The sequence below is a fragment of the Somniosus microcephalus genome, chromosome 6 (genome assembly GCF_052327205.1).
Source record: "Somniosus microcephalus isolate GS21.2 chromosome 6, FLI_Smic_1.0, whole genome shotgun sequence".
NCBI classification, from domain to species: Eukaryota; Metazoa; Chordata; class Chondrichthyes; order Squaliformes; family Somniosidae; genus Somniosus; species Somniosus microcephalus.
Genome location: NC_140992.1, coordinates 218,403,688 through 218,421,811, shown reverse-complemented (window position 1 = coordinate 218,421,811; position 18,124 = coordinate 218,403,688). Strand labels below are relative to the sequence as shown.

Here is an 18,124-nt window from a genome sequence, read left to right as displayed (position 1 = left end):
TGGATGTAATATCTCCAAATTTGCAGACGACACAAAGCTGGGTGGGAGGGTATGCTGTGAGGAGGATGTTGTGAAACTCCAGTACGATTTGGACAGGTTGGGTGATTGGGCAGAAACATGGCAAATGCACTATAATGTGGATAAATGTGAGGTTATCCACTTTGGTGGCAAAAACAGGAAGGCAGATTATTATTTGAATGGCAATAGATTGGGAGAAGGGGAAGTGCAACGAGACCTGGGTGTTCTTGTGCACCAGTCGCTGAAGGTAAGCATGCAGGTGCAGCAGGCGGTTAAGAAGGCAAATGGTATGTTGGCCTTCGTAGCAAGAGGGTTCGAGTACAGGAACAAGGATGTCTTGCTACAGTTGTACAGGGCCTTGGTGAGACTGCACCTTGAGTATTGTGTGCAGTTTTGTTCGCCTTACCTGAGGAAGGACGTTCTTGCCATGGAAGGAGTGCAACGAAGATTCACCAGGCTGATACCTGGGATGGCAGGAATGACGTATGAGGAGAGATTGTGTCGATTGGGCTTATACTCACTGGAGTTTAGAAGATTGAGAGGGGATCTCATCGAAACCTATAAAATTCTGTCAGGCCTGGACAGACTAGGTGCAGGAAGGATGTTTCTGATGGCCGGGGAGTCCAGAACCAGGGGTCATAGTCTAAGGATAAGGGGTAAGCCATTTAGGACTGAAATGAGGAGGAATTTCTTCACCCAGAGAGTGGTGAACCTGTGGAATTCTCTACCACAGATGGCGGTGGAGGCCAGTTCATTAAATATATTCAAGAAAGAGTTGGATATATTTCTTAAGGCTAAAGGGATCAAGGGATATGGGGAGAAGGCAGGGACAGGGTACTGAATTTGGATGATCAGCCATGATCTCATTGAATGGCGGAGCAGGCTCGAAGGGACGAATGGCCTACTCCTGCTCCTATCTTCTATGTTTCTATATACACCAAAGCCACCCGCAAGACGGTTTGAATTGATGTAATTGAGTTAAACGTGCAGTGCAGAATGCGCTGTTGAAATCTTTGGGATGGCGACCCTCTATGCGACCCGCCCCCACCCACAATTTTCCATCCATTCATTTGTCGTGGGGCTCCGTGCCAAGATTGTGCAATTAGAAAATTTACTCTATAGTTATGCTTGTGTATTAACTTCATAATCTTGCTTGGTCTGAAATAAATGCATACCCAGCAAAAATGATAGCTTTCTACAGCTAATGAAGTAGAAATTTTTCCTTATTTACTTCTTCTGTTATTGAAACAATATCAAGAAAAACTTAATTATGCAGAAAAAAAAACTCTTTTTAGAAATATTAGCGAATTTGATAAACTGAACAAATCAAGTAACATTTTGAATCATTAAAACTGAATAAAATTAATTACCAAATTTGATCCTGCAGATACGGTCGGTAAAGGTTCTTTCAATTTTGCCTTTATTGGCAACTTTTCTGGTTCATGCTTTGGAACCACCTTGGCTTGGTCCATTGTCAGTATGGATTCATTTGATGGCAAGTATGAGACCATCCATTTTAATTCAACATCTAATGTGCCATTGGCTTGTTCTTCAGAGTTTGTAAGTTCAAATGTACCTAGAAATAAATGAATAAAAGTGTACAACAAGGATACTGCCTGGAAAGGGCAAGAATTTTTTTTAAGGTTTTGGAGGTTTTACGTATTGATCTTCTGAAGGGTTACCATCAGTAACATGCAAAATGAATTCAACCACAGTAACAAACAGAAAAATAGTAGTCTGGGGCATTTTATTGGAGACACAACATGTTGCGCCACCGAGTGGCACCCTGTGTGCTTCAAATGATCAGTTACACATTTCAACTGTACCGTCATAGGGAGGTAAAAGAGAGGACCAGGCACTTCCCCAAAGGGAAATAAGTATAGACAGAGAGTCACACCAGGTCTCATGCTTATATCTACCAGTAGCTGGTTTCAGGGCAGTATTTTTAGGGACTTTGGAACTCGACACCCAAATGCCTCTGTGGCTTGAGGTGGTCACTGGTACAGAAAGACTCAAAAAAGAAAAGGAGAAAATATTTTAAGAATGGGGAGTCTCATTTTCAAAAAGAAAAAAACTATTTTGAATTATTACCTGTGATGTACTTGTTATGAGCTAATGAAATAAGGGGGACTTTGGCCTTTCCCAGGTAAGAACTATCATTAGGCTCTGCATCATCAAACACAAAAATAATTAATGATTCTGACTTTAAATATCGGTCAAGCTCTGCATTCATTGGTACAGGAAATCTCATGTGGTCATCAAACTGTGGGTTGTTGCTGTTCGGAATGATGGCAGTATCATGGTCTGCAAAATCAAAGAACTTGTAGACAGTATAAGGACTTGGTTGGACATTCTTCCTTTTGGCTTGCAGGTTGTCACAGGATTTTATAGTCATGAGAAGTTCATTCATATTACCATCTGCCAGAGCTGGAGTCTGTACCTGCGGGTTCATTAAAAAAAATGTAATTGAAGGCTATTGCAGGATCTGTAGGAATGTATATGCTGAGACTTAAAGGTAATTTTAACCTAACCCACCCATCGGTAAACTGATGAGATCGGGTGCAATGCAGGTTTTAGACCCCGCTCGATTTTACTCTCCATTGAAGTCAAAGGAGAGTCAAATTGTGCGGGGTGTAAAACTGGCGTCCCACCTAATCCCATGGGTTTCCCACCTGGCAAGTTAGGTTAAAATTACCTCTATAATCTTTGCTACTGTCATTTTCACATTCATCCAATACAGGAAAAACAGACATGAGAAACAGGAATGGGAATGATTAAACTAAAACTTAACTGCAATCGAAAGTTCTTTATAATCTATATATATATAAATCGGTCGATCTGTCTGTCTGTCCTTCTGTCTGTCCTCACGTGTGCGTCTGTCGGGCTATGCGCTCGAAAGTTAGAGCGTACCTACGCATGCATTACGTCGAAAGAAAGCTTACCTTTCGAAAAAGGTCTTAAGCGTATTTACGTTTCGGCCGGGCTAAAATCACGCCCGCGGTATCCGAAAAACCTTCAACATTCCGCTCATTAGCATCTCATTATCCGCTCATTAGCGACAGAGTGACCTCGAGGTCGACCAATCGTACGCCGGGTTGCTGCCGCGTGCGGCCGGGCCCTCCTACGGTCGAGTGACGGGACGATTGACCAATCCTACGCTTTGGTCACCTGACGGTCGACCAATCGGTGCGTGTGTGGGCGGGCCTTATCGTTCTGAACCGAGGTGAGTGGCCGCCATCTTTATTCTCACCTTCTGTGTGTTTATTTGTTAGGAGCGATTTTTTTTAAATGTGTAAAACGTCAAAACACAATGTCTAAAACGTTAAAACACAATGAAGATGGTGTCCCAACTTCTTAACAGCCGTTTAAAAAAAAACTTTTGGTGTTTTCAGCAAGAATGCGCGTTTCTTCTCCGTGGCAGCTTTTTAAAAACATTAAAAAACTTTCAAGATGGCCTCCCATCTTCTTAACACCCATTTATTAAAAAAAAAAATTTTTTAATTTCTGTTGCTTTCACAGACTGCGCGTTCCTTCTCCGTGGCAGCTTTTTAAAAAAAAAAAAAAAATTCTCTTGGTTTCACAGACTGCGCGGGTTACCCCGGCAACCGGGCCCGCCGGCCGTCTCTCTCAGCCACAATCGGTGGACTTCAAGCCGGCTCGGCCGAGGGGGCGGGGCTCTCGGGACTGCGGGGCGGGGCGGGGCTCTCGGGAGTGCGGATCTCGGCCGGGGCTTGCTGAGCGTGAAGGGTTACCCCGGCAACCGGGCCCGCCGGCCGTCTCTCAGCCTCAAGACGGCTCACGCCTGTTCTCGGCTCGGGAGTGCGGGGCGGGGCGGGGTGGCTGGGGCTTGGAGAGCGGGGCTCTCGGGAGTGCGGGGCGGGGCGGCGCGGCAGGGTTACCCCGGCAACCGGGCGTGGCCGTGGCCGTCTCTCAGCCTCAAGCCGACTCACGCCTGTTCTTGGGGCTTGCTCCATTTGCGGCCGCGGGCCACTCGCCCTCTCTCTCTCCTTCCCTCTGTCTCTCTCCCCCTCCTCCCCCTTCTCTCCCACGCTCCCCCCTTCGCTCCCCTTCTCACCCCCCTTCTCTCCCCCGCTCCCCCCTTCTCTCCCTCCCCCTCCCCCCCTCTCCCCCTCCCTGCCCTCCCTCCCCCCTGCCCTCCCCCCTCCTCCCCCTCCCTCCCCCCTCCTCCCCCTCCCTGCCCTCCCTCCCCCTGCCCTCCCTCCCCCTGCCCGCCCTCCCTCCTCCCTTCCCTCCCTCCTCCCCCCCGCCCTCCCTTCCCCCCCGCCCTCCCTCCCTTCCCCCCCGCCCTCCCTTCCCCCCTCCCCTCCCCCTCCTCCCCCCCTCCGCCCCGCCCCTCCCCCTCCCCGCCCTCTCTTCTTCCCAGTCGCTCTCTCTCTTCCCCCCAGTCGCTCTCTCTCTTCCCCCCAGTCGCTCTCTCTCTTCCCCCCAGTCGCTCTCTCTCTTCCCCCCAGTCGCTCTCTCTCTCTCTTCCAACAACAACATGCCCTCGAAAAAGCCTCGGCACCGTCGGGCACTCCAGCTAGTTCTACATAAAAGCTTATTTTAAGTTTGTTAAGCCTTTTAATAACCATTCAGTGACTGCACAGAAAATAGTTGCTTGTTGTAGAAACATAGAATGGTTACGGCACAGAAGGAGGCCATTCGGCCCGTTGAGCCCGTGCCGGCACTCTGCAGGAGCACTTCAGCTAGCCCCACTCCTCTGCTCTTTCCCCGTAGCCCTGCAAACTTTTTTTCTTTCAGGTACTTATCTAATTCCGTTTTGAAAGCCACAATTGAATCTGCCTCCCCCACCCTCTCAGGCAGGGCATTCCAGATTCTAACCACTCGCTGCGTAAAAAAGTTTTCCCTCATGTCGCCTTTGGTTCTTCTGCCAATCACCTTAAATCTGTGTCCTCTGGTTCTCGATCCTTCCGCCAATGGGAACAGTTTCTCTTTATCTACTCTGTCTAGACCCCTCATGATTTTGAACACCTCTATAAGATCTCCTCTCAATCTTCACTGCTCGAAGGAGAACAACCCCAGCCTCTCCAGTCTATCCATGTAACTGAAGCCCCTCATCCCTGGAACCATTCTTGTAAATCTTTTCTGCACCCTTTCTAAGGCATTCACATCCTTCCAAAGTGCAGTGCCCAGAATTGGACACAATACTCCAGTTGAGGCCAAACCAGTGTTTTATAAAGGTTCATCATAAGTTCCTTGCTTTTGTAATCTATGCCTCTATTTATGAAGCCCAGGATCCCGTATACTTTTTTAACCGCTTTCTCAACCTGCCCTGCCACCTTCAACGATTTGTGCACATATACTCCCAGGTCTCTCTGTTCATGCACCCCCTTTAGAATTGTACGCTTTAGTTTATATTGCCTCTCCTCATTCTTCCTACCAAAATGTATCACTTCGCACTTTTCTGTGTTAAATTTCATCTGCCACGTGTCCTCCCATTCTACCAGCCTGTCTATGTCCTCTTGAAGTCTACTACTATCCTCCTCACTGTTCACTATACTTCCAAGTTTTGTGTCATCTGCAAATTTTGAAGTTGTGCCCTGTACACCCAAGTCCAAGTCATTAATATATATCAAGAAAACCAGTAGTCCTAGTATCAACCCCTGGGGAACACCACTGTATACCTCCAGTCTGCAAAACAACCATTCACCACTACTCTCTGTTTCCTGTTACTTAGCCAATTTTGTATCCATGCAGCCACTGTCCCTTTTATTCCATGGGCTTCAACTTTGTTGGCAAGCCTATTATGTGGTACTTTGTCAAACGCCTTTTGGAAGTCCATATACACCACATCAACCGTATAGCCCTCATCAACCCTCTCTGTTACCTCATCAAAAAACTCAATCAAGTTAGTTAAACACGATTTGCCTTTAACAAATCCGTGCTGGCTTTCCTTAATTAATCCACGCTTGTCCAAGTGACTGTTATTTTGTCCCGGATTATCGTTTCGAAAAGCTTCGCCACTACCGAGGTTAAACTGACCGGCCTATAGTTGCTGGGTTTATCTTTACGCCCTTTTTGATCAAGGGTGTAACATTTGCAATTTTCCAGTCCTCTGGCACCACCCCCGTATCTAAGGGGGATTGGAAGATTATGGCCAGTACCTTTGCAATTTCCACCCTTACCTCCCTCAGCATCCTGGGATGCATCCCATCTGGTCTTGGTGACTTATCTACTTTAAGTACAGCCAGCCTTTCTTGTACTTCCTCTTTACCAATTTTTATCCGATCCAGTATCTCAACTACCTCCTCTTTCACTATGACTTTGGCAGCATCTTCTTCCTTGGTAAAGACAGATGCAAAGTACTCATTTAGTACCTCAGCCATGCCCTCTGCCTCCATGTGTAGGTCTCATTTTTGGTCCCTAATCGGCCCCACCCCTCCTCTTACTACCCATTTATTATTTATTTGCCTATAGAAGACTTTTGAATTCCCTTTTATGTTAGCTGCCAATCTATTCTCATACTCTCTCTTTGCCCCTCTTATTTCCTTTTTCACTTCCCCTCTGAACTTTCTATATTCAGCCTAGTTTTCATTTGTATTTTTAACCTGACATCTGTCATATGCCCTCTTTTTCTGCTTCATCTTACTGGCTGTCTATTTCATCATCCAGGGAGCTCTGGCTTTGGTTGCCCTACCTTTCCCCGTCATGTGAATGTAACTCAATTGTACCCGAACCATCTCCTCTTTAAAGGCAGCCCATTGTTCAATTACAGTTTTGCCTGCCAATCTTCGATTCCAATTTACCCTGTTCAGATCCTTTCTCAACCCACTGAAATTGGCCCTCCTCCAATTAAGTATTTTTACTCCAGATTGCTCTTTGTCCTTTTCCATAGCTAATCTAAACCTTATGATACTATGATCACTGTTCCCTAAATGTTCCCCTACTTACACTTGCTCCACTTGACCCATCTCATTCCCCAGAACCATATCCAGCAATGCCTCCTTCCTCGTTGGGCCGAAAATGTACTGATTAAGAAAGTTCTCCTGAACACACTTCAGAAATTCTTCCTCCTCTCTGCCCTTTACACTATTACTATCCTAGTCTATATTAGGATAGTTGAAGTCCCCCATTAACATTACTCTATAGTTCTTGCACCTCTCTGTATACGAGCTTTAAAACAACTGATGCATGGTATGTTCATGTGCATCATAGCATACTAGATTGTACACAGTTCTGAACAGTTTTCCTTCTCAGCCAGGTTGTTAAAGGGAAACTCAGAACGTAGTCTACATGATTGCTCATAGGACAGATGGAAATTGGAAGTAATTTGCCCCATGGCACTTCTATGCATATTCAAAAGAAAGAACTTAACTTTATATAGCACCTTTTATGGCTTCTGACCATCCTAAAATACTTTATAGCCAATGAATTACTTTCGAAGTGTAGCAACTGTGGGCATGTAGGCAAATGTAGGGCCAATTTGGCCCACAGTAAGGTCCCACAAACAGCAATGAGATAATGACCAGTTAATCTGTTTTTTTGATATTATTAGCCAGTACTGAAACTCCATTGGGTATCAATCCCACTACAGCTCTAATCCATGAAAAATACCAAATATCATTGCTGCAGCGGGAGTCTAAACATTCTGCACAACATAGATAAGAGTTTGGCAAAACTCAGTGGTTAAAGTACATTAGATAAATCAACGGGATAGAAATTGGTCCTCGCCATTTTTTATCCTGAATTGAGGCTGCAGCGCCTGGACGCATATGCATCGTGAAGTAGAGAAATTGGTCACCATGGCTCAATAACATTGAATAGGGGGGATGCTAGCACTACTATGTGTCAACTGTGGCTCGGTGGGTAGCACACTCACCTCTGAGTCAGCAGGTTGTGGGTTCAAGTCCCACTCCAGAGACTTGAGCACATAAATGCAGTGCAGTGCTGAGGGAGTGCTGCACTATCAGAGGTGCCGTCTTTTGAATGAGACGTTAAACCGAGGCCCCGTCTGCTCTTTCAGGTGGACGTAAAAGATCCCATGGCACTATTTCGAAGAAGAGCAGGGGCGTTATCCCCAGTTTTGCGCTAGAAAAACAGGCAAATGGAGGCCCAATTTTGCCCCTACATGTGAAGTTTTGATGTGGAAGTTAAAACCAGCAAGTGTCTCAGTGCTTTATCCAAGCTCACTGTACTATTACTGCTGATGCAGCTGTTCTGAGTAATTATGACTCTATGACTAATTGACATTCTTTATTGCTTGAGCAACTAAGTCACATCTCCAGGCAACTCCAGGAAGAAGCACTTTGAGCCAATAATCCAATGGAAAACACCTGGATGTGGTAGTCTCACACCAGGAAGAATAGAAATTGACTAGTGTAAACGTAGTCAGTTTGGCCCCACCAAAAAAAGTAAGCTTTTAAAGTTAAAATAAACTTTATTGACTATTTTAATGATTGAGGAGCTAACTTGTCAGCTGCTTTTGATCATTAAAACTCACACAGATGATGGGAGCCTGGTGAGCAGCAATCCCTGTAAGCATGGTGCCCTACTTTCCCAAATGTATAGCCATGTGAGTAGGCAGCAAAAACATGGCTCCCTGTTGCATCAATGCGGAAATTAATACTGCATCATTCAGTGCAGCATAAATGTGGTATTAATATATTTGTGCCTGAATCTAATCTAAATTCTACCTTTTTTACATGATAAATGCTGGATTAAATGTTGAAATGTGCCTATTTCTGAGTCTTGGGGCTGGATTTTAACTCAGGTGCGGGCTGTTGTCGTGTTATCCGAATTTCGTGTTTCCCACATGAATCTAAATGGATGTGGGAGATTGATGCAATTTCAACTCAATTGGCCAACTGATTTCCAGCGTGTGAGAAGCCTTTGCAAAGGGGTTTTTCATGACTGAAAGTCCCCTCTGATGACGTCATCATTGCTGCTGCATTTAAGGTCCACAGCAAGCCTTGCTTCTTCTGCAGGCTTCCAAGCTTCCTCCATTTGGTGTCAGAAGGACCTGCAGGAAAGATGACAAGTGGGAGGGCAAGAGCAGCTCCTCGCTTTGACGAGGCGGCACTGCAGGCATTGGTGGATGGGGCTAGGGCCAACAGGGAGGTCCTGTTCCCTTCATCAGGGAGGAAGAGGCCTCCCACTCAAACCAAGGCTGTGTGGATGCAGATGGCTGAGGAGGTCAACTCCTTGGGAGTCACCCGCAGAACCTGGATACAGTGCAGGAAAAGATTTCATGACCTTCAGCGCACTGGAAAAGTGAGTATGAATTTCCCATCACCCTCAATCTGATCCCCATTGCCTTTCCTCACCAGCACTCAGCTTTAGCAATCTCTTCCTCCACATCCCACTTGACACTGACATCCATGCACCCTTACCCATTCCCTCTCTCTCTATGCTCACATTCACATAACTATTCCACCATGCAGCCCTCACACTCCCTATCACTCTGATTCTTTGAACACAACTGACAACACACAGGGAGGGCCCTTGGTCTTGCAACCTCATTCCATCGTTGTCTCCTTCTAAGTATCTATGCTATGCAATCTCTACACTCACTCCTTCATTCTCACTCAACCTCCACTTGTCTCCCTCATTGCAGGAAAAGAGAGCTCACAACAAGCGAGAGCGAGCCAGGACAGGAGGAGGTCCACCCTCAATAGCCCACCTGACACCCTGGGAGGAGGCCGTCCTGGAAATCATGGGCATTGAGGATGATTCGCGCGTGGGGGACGGACAGACGGGTGCAACACAGCAAGCTGGTGACAGAAAAGTTTCCCATCTCTCTCTTTGACATTGCATGAGTCGCTGATAATGATTGTGAAGCTGTAACAGATGCACTTATGAGCATCTGCAAAAAGCTATGTGCATGTAGCCTTTGCATCACATCTCTAACTCTTTCCTTTACTCCCCCACAGGACCATCACAAGCATCCATCCCCCTTAGCCAGGAAGAAGATGCTGAGCAGCCAGACTCCTCAGAGGAAGCTGCAACCTCTGAGGGTGCAGCGTCAGCAGAATTCAGCGCACCCAGCACAGACACTCACACCTCGGTGGGACCTTCGGGACATAGAGTAGTGTTGTCATCTGGTGTATCACAGCTCACAAGTGAGCATCAGCAGATTGTGGAGACAAGGACAGCAGTGGAGAGTCCTAGTCGGGGGGCGCAGGACTCTGCCAGCTCGGCTCAGCAGCATGTCGACCCTCTGCCTCTGGGTCCATCCATAAGATCAGAGGTGATGGAACTCCAGGCACAGATGCAGGAGTCTCTGGCAGGTTCTGCCTCTAGGGTCGCTGCGAGTGTGGAGCGAATGGAGGAGTCCATAGCGAACATGAGCAGAACCTTTGTGGAGTCATTGGCGCATGAACGCATCAACACGGAAAGGATGGCTACCTCTGTGGAAACGATTGCTACCTTCGTGGTATGGCTGGCTACCCTACAGGAGAGGATGGCTACGGCCATGGAGGAGCTTAGTCGCCAAGGTATGGAAAACATGGTCATTGTTCAGAATAGAATGACATCTCTTGAGGAGTGATGGGTATCTATTGAACAGAGAAACCAGACCTTCATGGAAGTCCTTCTGAGTAGGACTGCCATTGCAGATATGGTCCCCATGGCCCCCCTGATTTGCAGCAAGGTGCTCTCCAGCCACTTGCAGGCGTGGAGGGGGACCTGACCCATGAGAGGGAGGTTGGTGGCAGACCTCAAGGAAGTGGGGGTTCCTCTCCAAGCGCTCACAACTCCATGCCACTGCAGAGCCCTTGGTCAGAGCCCCACCGGAGTCCACACCCAAGTGAGATTGACGTCTCAAACCCTGCACAGCCGCAGGAGCAGCAGACTGTTGACGAGCCCTCACAGGCTCGCAACCCCAGAGGACGCCCGCCAAAGGTGTCGAGAAAGGAGCAGCAGCAAAGTGAGCAAGGGGCTTCCACATCTGCTGAAGCCACTGGGGAAGCACTACGTAGGAGCATGCGTAAGAGGAAGATAAAGCACAAGTAGTCACAAGGGTAGTCACTTGGGTGGAATTTTGTGTTTAGTGTAAAAATGCCATCATGTCGTAATTGTGCATAAAAATTCTGATGGCAAATGTTGCAGTTGTGGCGTCTGTCATTTCGCGATTGGGACTTCCACAGTGAGGCCTTAGGAATACTTGCAACTGTCAGTATGGTGGTCTGAGTGCTAGGAATCCTCTGGTTCTTGGACGTTGTCAATGCTCTGGTAAGAAGCTGCGAGTCAAAAGTGTTTGATTGACTAGGCTAAGCAAATCTGGCCAGGATGAGTGAGTTCCTTGCATCCCGGGCAGCAATGTTCTCGCGTAATGCTGCTGCTGGTTGATGGGCCTCTGCAGGATGTTCGTTTTCGCCCACCTCCTTCTCTTCCTCCTCCTCATCTGAGGAGGATATGTGAAGAGCCACTTGATCCTCAGGAATCTGCAAGCCACGACGCTGTGCCATGCTGTGAAGTGCACAGCAAACCACGACGATTCTGGAGACCCTGGCTGCTGAGTACTGCAGGGCTCCACCTGATCTAGCCAGGCATCTGAAGCATCTTCAGCTAACCGATGGTTTGTTCAATAATGGATCTGGTGGAAATGTGGCTGGAGTTGTAGCGCTCCTCAGCTTCGTTGGCTGGCCTCCTCAATGGTGTCATTAGCCACGTCCTCAGGGGATAGCCCTTGTCTCCAAGTAGCCATCCGTTAGGTTGGTCTGGCGGACTGAATAGCGGAGGCACACTAGACTGGCGCAGTATGAAGGAGTCATGGCAACTGCCAGGGTACATGGCACAAACATGCAAAATCTCCTTCTTGTGGTCACACACCAGCTGAACGTTGAGGGAGTGGAAGCCCTTGCAGTTGACAAAAATACCTGGATTGCGATGGGGTGCCCTAAGGCAGTCAACGACGCCCTGCACCCTTGGAAAGCCTGCCAGATGAGCTAATCCAACCGCTCGCGCCGTGACACTTGCTCGATCCTTGGTGAAATGAATGTGATTGTGCGCGAGGGCAAAGAGGGCATCGGTTACCTGCGTGATGCAAGTGTGTGCGGCCGGCTGGGAGATGCCACTGATGTCTGCTGCTGATCCCTGGAATGAGCCTGAGGCAAAAATGTTGAGTGCGGTGGTGACTTTGACGGCCACTGGTAATGCTTGTCCACCTGGTCCTCTGGGCAGCAGGTCTTGCTGTAGCATTGCGCATATGTCAGTCACTACCTCTCGCGAAAGTCGGAGCCGCCTTTGGCACTGCTGCTCAGACATGTTGAGATAGGTGACCCTGCATCTCTAGACCCTGTTTGGGGGGTATTTCCTGCGCCGACGAGCTTCCAGGCGCTGGCCCCTTCTGGCCTGTGCAGCTTCAGGTGGGTGAGCAGCAGCCTGGCGCTCCTGCTGCTGCTGCTGTTGTTCCTGGTTCTGCTGCTGCCGTGGCTGGTGCTCGAGCTCCTCTAATGCCCAGATGGGAAGGAAATAAATGGCTCCCATGCTTCTGGTATATGCCTCCGTTGAGGAAGCGCTGAGTGAAGGTGGCGAGAGGGGTTTCCCAGGAGGCCACACTGGAGATGGGTGCGAGGCTCCAACCTTCCACAGGTGTGGTTAAGCCTTGTAAAAGTTGCCCCAGACCTGAGACCACTAAGTCCTGCCACCTGCAAATGATGGCTGATCAAATCTTCTCTTTAATGGTTGACCTGCAGTTGATAGTCAGCAATCCAATAGTGCTCCTGCCAGGTTTCACATTCGTGATTCCCACCAGGCGTGTTTTACGTGGGAAAAGGGTTAAAGTTTCAAGGGCCTGTTAAAATAGGATTATAGAGGCCATTTAGTGGTAATTAAGGGCCTTAAAGACCAGTCCTGCCTGTTGGATGCGGGACGGAGTTGGGACCATCAGACACGCCTGAGTTAAAATTGCTCGGAGTCGGGAAGCAGGCGGGGGGGGTCCCACCCACCCACCCGCCAGTTTCTGCGATTTTAACCCCCCGCACGCCTCAAAGCCCGACTCCGCGTCTCAATGAAAATCGAGCCCTTGATGTCGGAGTCGACTTAAATCAACACTGCAGCAGAATGTGAGGCTTTCAGTAACGGTGAAAATTGCACTGAAATTCTGGAATACCTGTTTGTACTTAGACTCTTTGGTCACAGCAGCATAACTGGTGTAAGATGATGTTGGCCCAGTTTAATACCAGAAAGCTGGACAGGCCTCTGCCTGATGCTGAAGGAGAATGTGTGGTTCCTGGTGCACCTCATGCCATATCCATAAATGCATGAGCTGACACAGAACATCGGTTTGGCCAGTACTTTATTTTGTGGTACTCCTGAAACCATTCTCAGCTAACACTTGGGACCTTTTATGACCCAAGAATGGAGGATTGCTTCTATGAAGGACTGTAATCTGAAGTCTCTGTACCAAGATGAACTCAGCTTCAATATCCATGTAACCAGGACAGCTTCCTAGAAAATGATTGGTCACATCAAGTTCTTGTGCTGAACTTCAAGCAAGCTTCAGAAAGTCATGTGATAGCACATGTCATCTATGCCCTGCACTGCGTAAGTCAGTCACTAGGAAGGATTTGTGACATTTGACATAAGTTTGAAACTGGAAGATGACAATGATCAAAGGCCAAGATAAAATCAACTAGAATCTAACTGTCCAAGATAGGCTCCGGTCTTCAAAGACAGAACATTTTCCATTTTGAATCTAGCTACTATAAAATCATATGAAATAAAGTCAGAAATTTGTGGTTCTAACACATACACTTTCAAAGGGCCAACTGTCTGATCAGAGGATACTTATAAAGTTTGTTTAAAATCTTATGCATTATTTCTAATTACTGAGAAGCCATGTTTTCACACGGATACAGCACCATAATATAAATCCTCTCTACTTCTACCACAGTGATGAGATTAAAAATCGCTACATTCATTTACAAAAACTTTTTACTGTACAGAACATTTTTTCAAAGATTTTGACACTTTACCAAACCTAAATCCAGCTAAAAAATTTTAACGACAAAGAGTTCACCTGTTGTGTTTGATCAATTGCATGATGACTGGAAGTTATATATCCTCGGGCCTTCGTTCGTTCTTTGTAAAGCCGAATGGCCTGAGCCATTGCCACACGTAGCCGGAACCAATATTCCACTGCTCCATAATTTTCAACATCTCCTCTGACACCTGCATTCAAAACTGAGACTGTATTTAAAGGGAGACAGGCAGCTGAGAAATATTAATATCTTATACTGAAGAAAGTTACAACCAGGATAATGCAAGAACATGACCTATTGACTGATAAATAGCTGCTGTCCTTTCAACAGCATAAATCCCTGAATTTTTATTTCACTGTTCCGATGATGTTTTGGCATGTATAGATACTTTTCTTATTGTACAATCAATAAACTGCCCAATTCCCTTTTAATTATGTACTCAACTTGTGGATAAAAAAGGAAATTGTGCTGACTAATACTTAGCCCAAACACATTTATTGTAATGTACTGATTTGTTAAACAGTTTGTTTGAGGTACAATTGCTCCTTTAAAAATATCAAATCAATTTTGCCAAAAAGATTGATCATTTATCACTTAAGAATTGCTCTGGTCATTATTTGTAGAGGAATCATTCTCTGAATGTGTTTACAGCATTTCAACCAAAACAATTTCCCCCCCATAATGCTTTCTTTCTACATAATCTTAGGAAGTGTTTTTTTTTGCTTGGTTAATAGGAGAAACGATTCAAAATGTGTTTAAATTTGCTGCTGAGTGGACTAAGCAGCAGGGTGGGCCACCACATTACATTTTCATTTTTGAATCAGAGAAGTCCCAATTAAGAACTACATCAAAGACCCCTTTCACATCCAGCAGTCGTTGAATAAAAGACTCCGCTACCTGTTGGATGTAAGAATATTATAGTGCGTTTGGACAGTCTCTGGCCAGTCCTTGTGGGCATGTATCCACAGCATAAAATGGCACTGACAGATAATCTCACTCAGAGAGGTCACAGGATGACTGGTGTGGGAAATGGAAAATATCACATTAATGTAGCAGCAAGCTCTCCCCAAATTAATCTGCTGAAATTGGTGGACTTTAAAAGCCATGTGTCCAAGCTGACTGCTTAAAAATGGCCTGCTGACAAACAAAAGATGCACTTCTATATGGTATCAGCTATCCTACCTTTTTAATGAGTGTGACTTTGTTCTCTCATGTACTGAAACTGAAGAGGAGTGAAATATGATTAGACCCGAAAACGGGCGCAGGGGGTGCCGGGTTCAAAGTGGTGCAGGCAGCACTCAAAATTCGTGCTGCCTGATCACTTACATGATTGGAGCGCTAAGCTCTGCATGCAACCATGGCTCAAGCAGGGAAGAGAGAGGGGAAGGAGATTTTCTGATGCAGCACTGGAGGCCTTGGTCCTGGGGGTGCACAGAAGAAGACAGGTCCTCTACCCGCAGGGGGAAGAAGGCTTTCCAGGCAGCACGCCAGAAGGCAGTGGGAGGAGATAGCAGAGCTATCAGTGCCACGTGTGTTGCCCCTAGGACCGGGATCCAGTGCCGCAAGTAGTTTAATGACCTCACACAAGCGGTCAAGGTGAGTTAATGCATCTTCAAATGCCATACCCGACCAACTGCACCACTAGCCTCACACACTGCTCAATGCACCATAACCCCATCACTCACCTACCAACAATCTCCAGCAATCACGACTCATAACTCACAATCATAGCTTCACCTCACCCTCATACACTTACCACTGCTGCAAGACTCACAACCATATCTCACACCTTGCACACACTTCCAGCTATTCAACCATGACAAGCACATCACCCAAACACATTGCACCCAACATCTGAATACTGCAGTGGAAGCTCAGACTGCTCTCATGCAGGCTCAGACTGATGCCATCATGGCTGGGTTTGCGAGTGTGGAAAGGGGCTTGCAGGGTGTCACAGCAGTCCAGCAATCTGTGCTCCAACAGGTGGCTAGGAATGCTGAGGCGCCCCCCGGGGGAGTGGCAGTGGCTCCATGGAGCAAGAACCTGCTGTCCTCTCTCAGCATGACAGCATTCCTACTCCCACCACTGCCACGCCGCCAGTGCCCTTGCTGCTGCCTGTCACTTAGCTAGCCCAGACTGCTGCCGCCTATGCCGAGATGGTGCAGTCCGCAGCCGGGCCTTCTAGGCCCAGACCTGCTCGAGTTCGTCCTGTAAGGCCATCTGCAGTCTCACCCACGGAAAGTCAGCTGCCTTCCACCAACCATGCTGCAGCCACTGGGGTAGCACTGCTTCGGAGCACTAGAGTAGGTAAAGAAACATGAAAGACAGACACTAAGGGAATGCATGAGGGTGATTAGTTGATGTTGTTATATAGTTTTGCATTGATTCATTTATAAATTATGTTTGGAATGTTTGTTTTGTGGTGGCCCTCATTTCATCTTTGTGCCCAAGAGGATGCTGTGATGTTCCGTGACAGAGGGATGGTAAGGTGGGGAACTGGTAAGCAGCGGGGACCTGGGGTCTCGTTCAGGGGAACTGAATTCTGATGAGGCGCTCATGGACAGCCCGTCCGGATCCGGGACCTGCTGCCTGCCTCCTCCTTCTGAGATGGTCGTGGAACCCGTGGTGGCAAGGGCTGCGCCCTCATGATGGCCAAGTTGTGGAGATGCAGTAGACCACCACAAAATTGGACACGTGTACAAGAGGGCTCCACCCGAGCGGTCAAGGCAGCAAAACCGTTGCTTTAGCACCCTAAGGGTCTGCTCGATGAGGTTCCTCGTGGCAGCATGGCTCTCATTATATGAGTGCTGGCCACGAGTGGTGGGGCTGCGGAGGGGAGTCATCAGCCAGGTGTAGAGCGGCTAGCACTAGTCTTCGAGCATCCACCCTCGGGTTTGACGTGGTGGCTGGAAGATTGCTAGCACAGGATGAATGCATCATGACTGCTGCCATGATACCCGCATTCACCATCATTATGTGCTGGGCGTGGTCGCACACCAACTGCACATTAAGTGAGCAGCAGCCTTTGCGGTTGCAGTAAAGCCACGTGTGTCGCCCTGCACCATGGGGAAGCCCGATATCCTGGCAAAGCCACATGTGTGCTCCTCTGTTCAGAGGGAAAACAAAGGAAAATCCTAAGGTGTTTCATAAGTATATTAAGGGCAAGAGGGTAACTAGGGAAAGAGTAGGGCCCATTAGGGACCAAAGTGGCAAGCTGTGTGTAGAGCCAGAGGATGTAGGTGGGGTTTTAAATGAATTTTTTGCATCTGTGTTCACTATGGAGAAGGACGATGTGGACATAGAAATCGGGCAGGGGGACTGTGATATACTTGAACATATTAGCATCGAGAGGGTGGAGGTACTAGCGGTTTTAGCAGGCTTAAAAGTGGATAAATCCCCAGGCCCGGACGAGATGTATCCCAGGCTACTATGTGAGGCAAAGGAGGAGATTGCAGGGGCTCTGACACAAATTTTCAGAACCTCTCTGGCCACAGGGGATGTGCCAGAGGACTGGAGAACAGCTAACGTAGTACCATTATTCAAGAAGGGTAGTAGGGATAAACCAGGGAATTACAGGCCAGTGAGCCTAACATCAGTGGTAGGGAAATTATTGGAAAAAATTCTGAGGGACAGAATTAGTCTCCATTTGGAGAGGCAAAGATTAATTAGGGATAGCCAGCATGGCTTTGTCAAGGGAAGATCACGTCTGACCAATTTGATTGAATTTTTCGAGGGGGTGACTAGGTGTGTGGATGAGGGTAGTGCAGTGGTTGTGGTTTACATGGATTTCAGTAAGGCTTTTGATAAAGTCCCGCATAGGAGACTGGTCAGGAAGGTAAGAGCCCATGGGATCCAGGGTGCCTTGGCACATTGGATCTAAAACTGGCTTAGTGGCAGAAGGCAGAGGGTGATGGTGGAAGGTTGTTTTTGTGACTGGAAGCCTGTGTCCAGTGGGGTACCGCAGGGATCGGTGCTGGGTCCCTTGCTGTTTGTGGTCTACATTAATGATTTGGATGTGAATGTAAAAGGTATGATCAGTAAGTTCGCAGATGACACGAAAATTGGTGGGGTGGTAAATAGCGAGGAGGGAAGCCTCAGGCTACAGGACGATATAGATGGGTTGGTCAGATGGGCGGAACAGTGGCAAATGGAATTTAACCCTG

General features: G+C 47.5%; 1 protein-coding gene across 9 annotated transcripts in view; it reads right to left on the bottom strand.

Annotated features, from left to right (window-relative positions):
- rpgrip1l (RPGRIP1 like) overlaps positions 1–18,124 on the bottom strand; it is a 253,367-nt gene that overhangs the window by 117,486 nt on the left and 117,757 nt on the right. For 6 of the 9 annotated variants that reach the window (XM_085991423.1, XM_085991424.1, XM_085991415.1 and 3 more), the window contains exons 16-18: positions 14,000–14,163; positions 2,110–2,458; positions 1,389–1,594 (exon numbers count right to left, since the gene is read on the bottom strand). In XM_085991423.1, coding sequence (XP_085847549.1) covers positions 1,389–1,594; positions 2,110–2,458; positions 14,000–14,163 — 719 coding nt within the window. The remainder of the gene's footprint in view (positions 1–1,388; positions 1,595–2,109; positions 2,459–13,999; positions 14,164–18,124) is intronic. The other 3 variants (XM_085991416.1, XM_085991422.1, XM_085991419.1) reach the window with 1 other exon arrangement.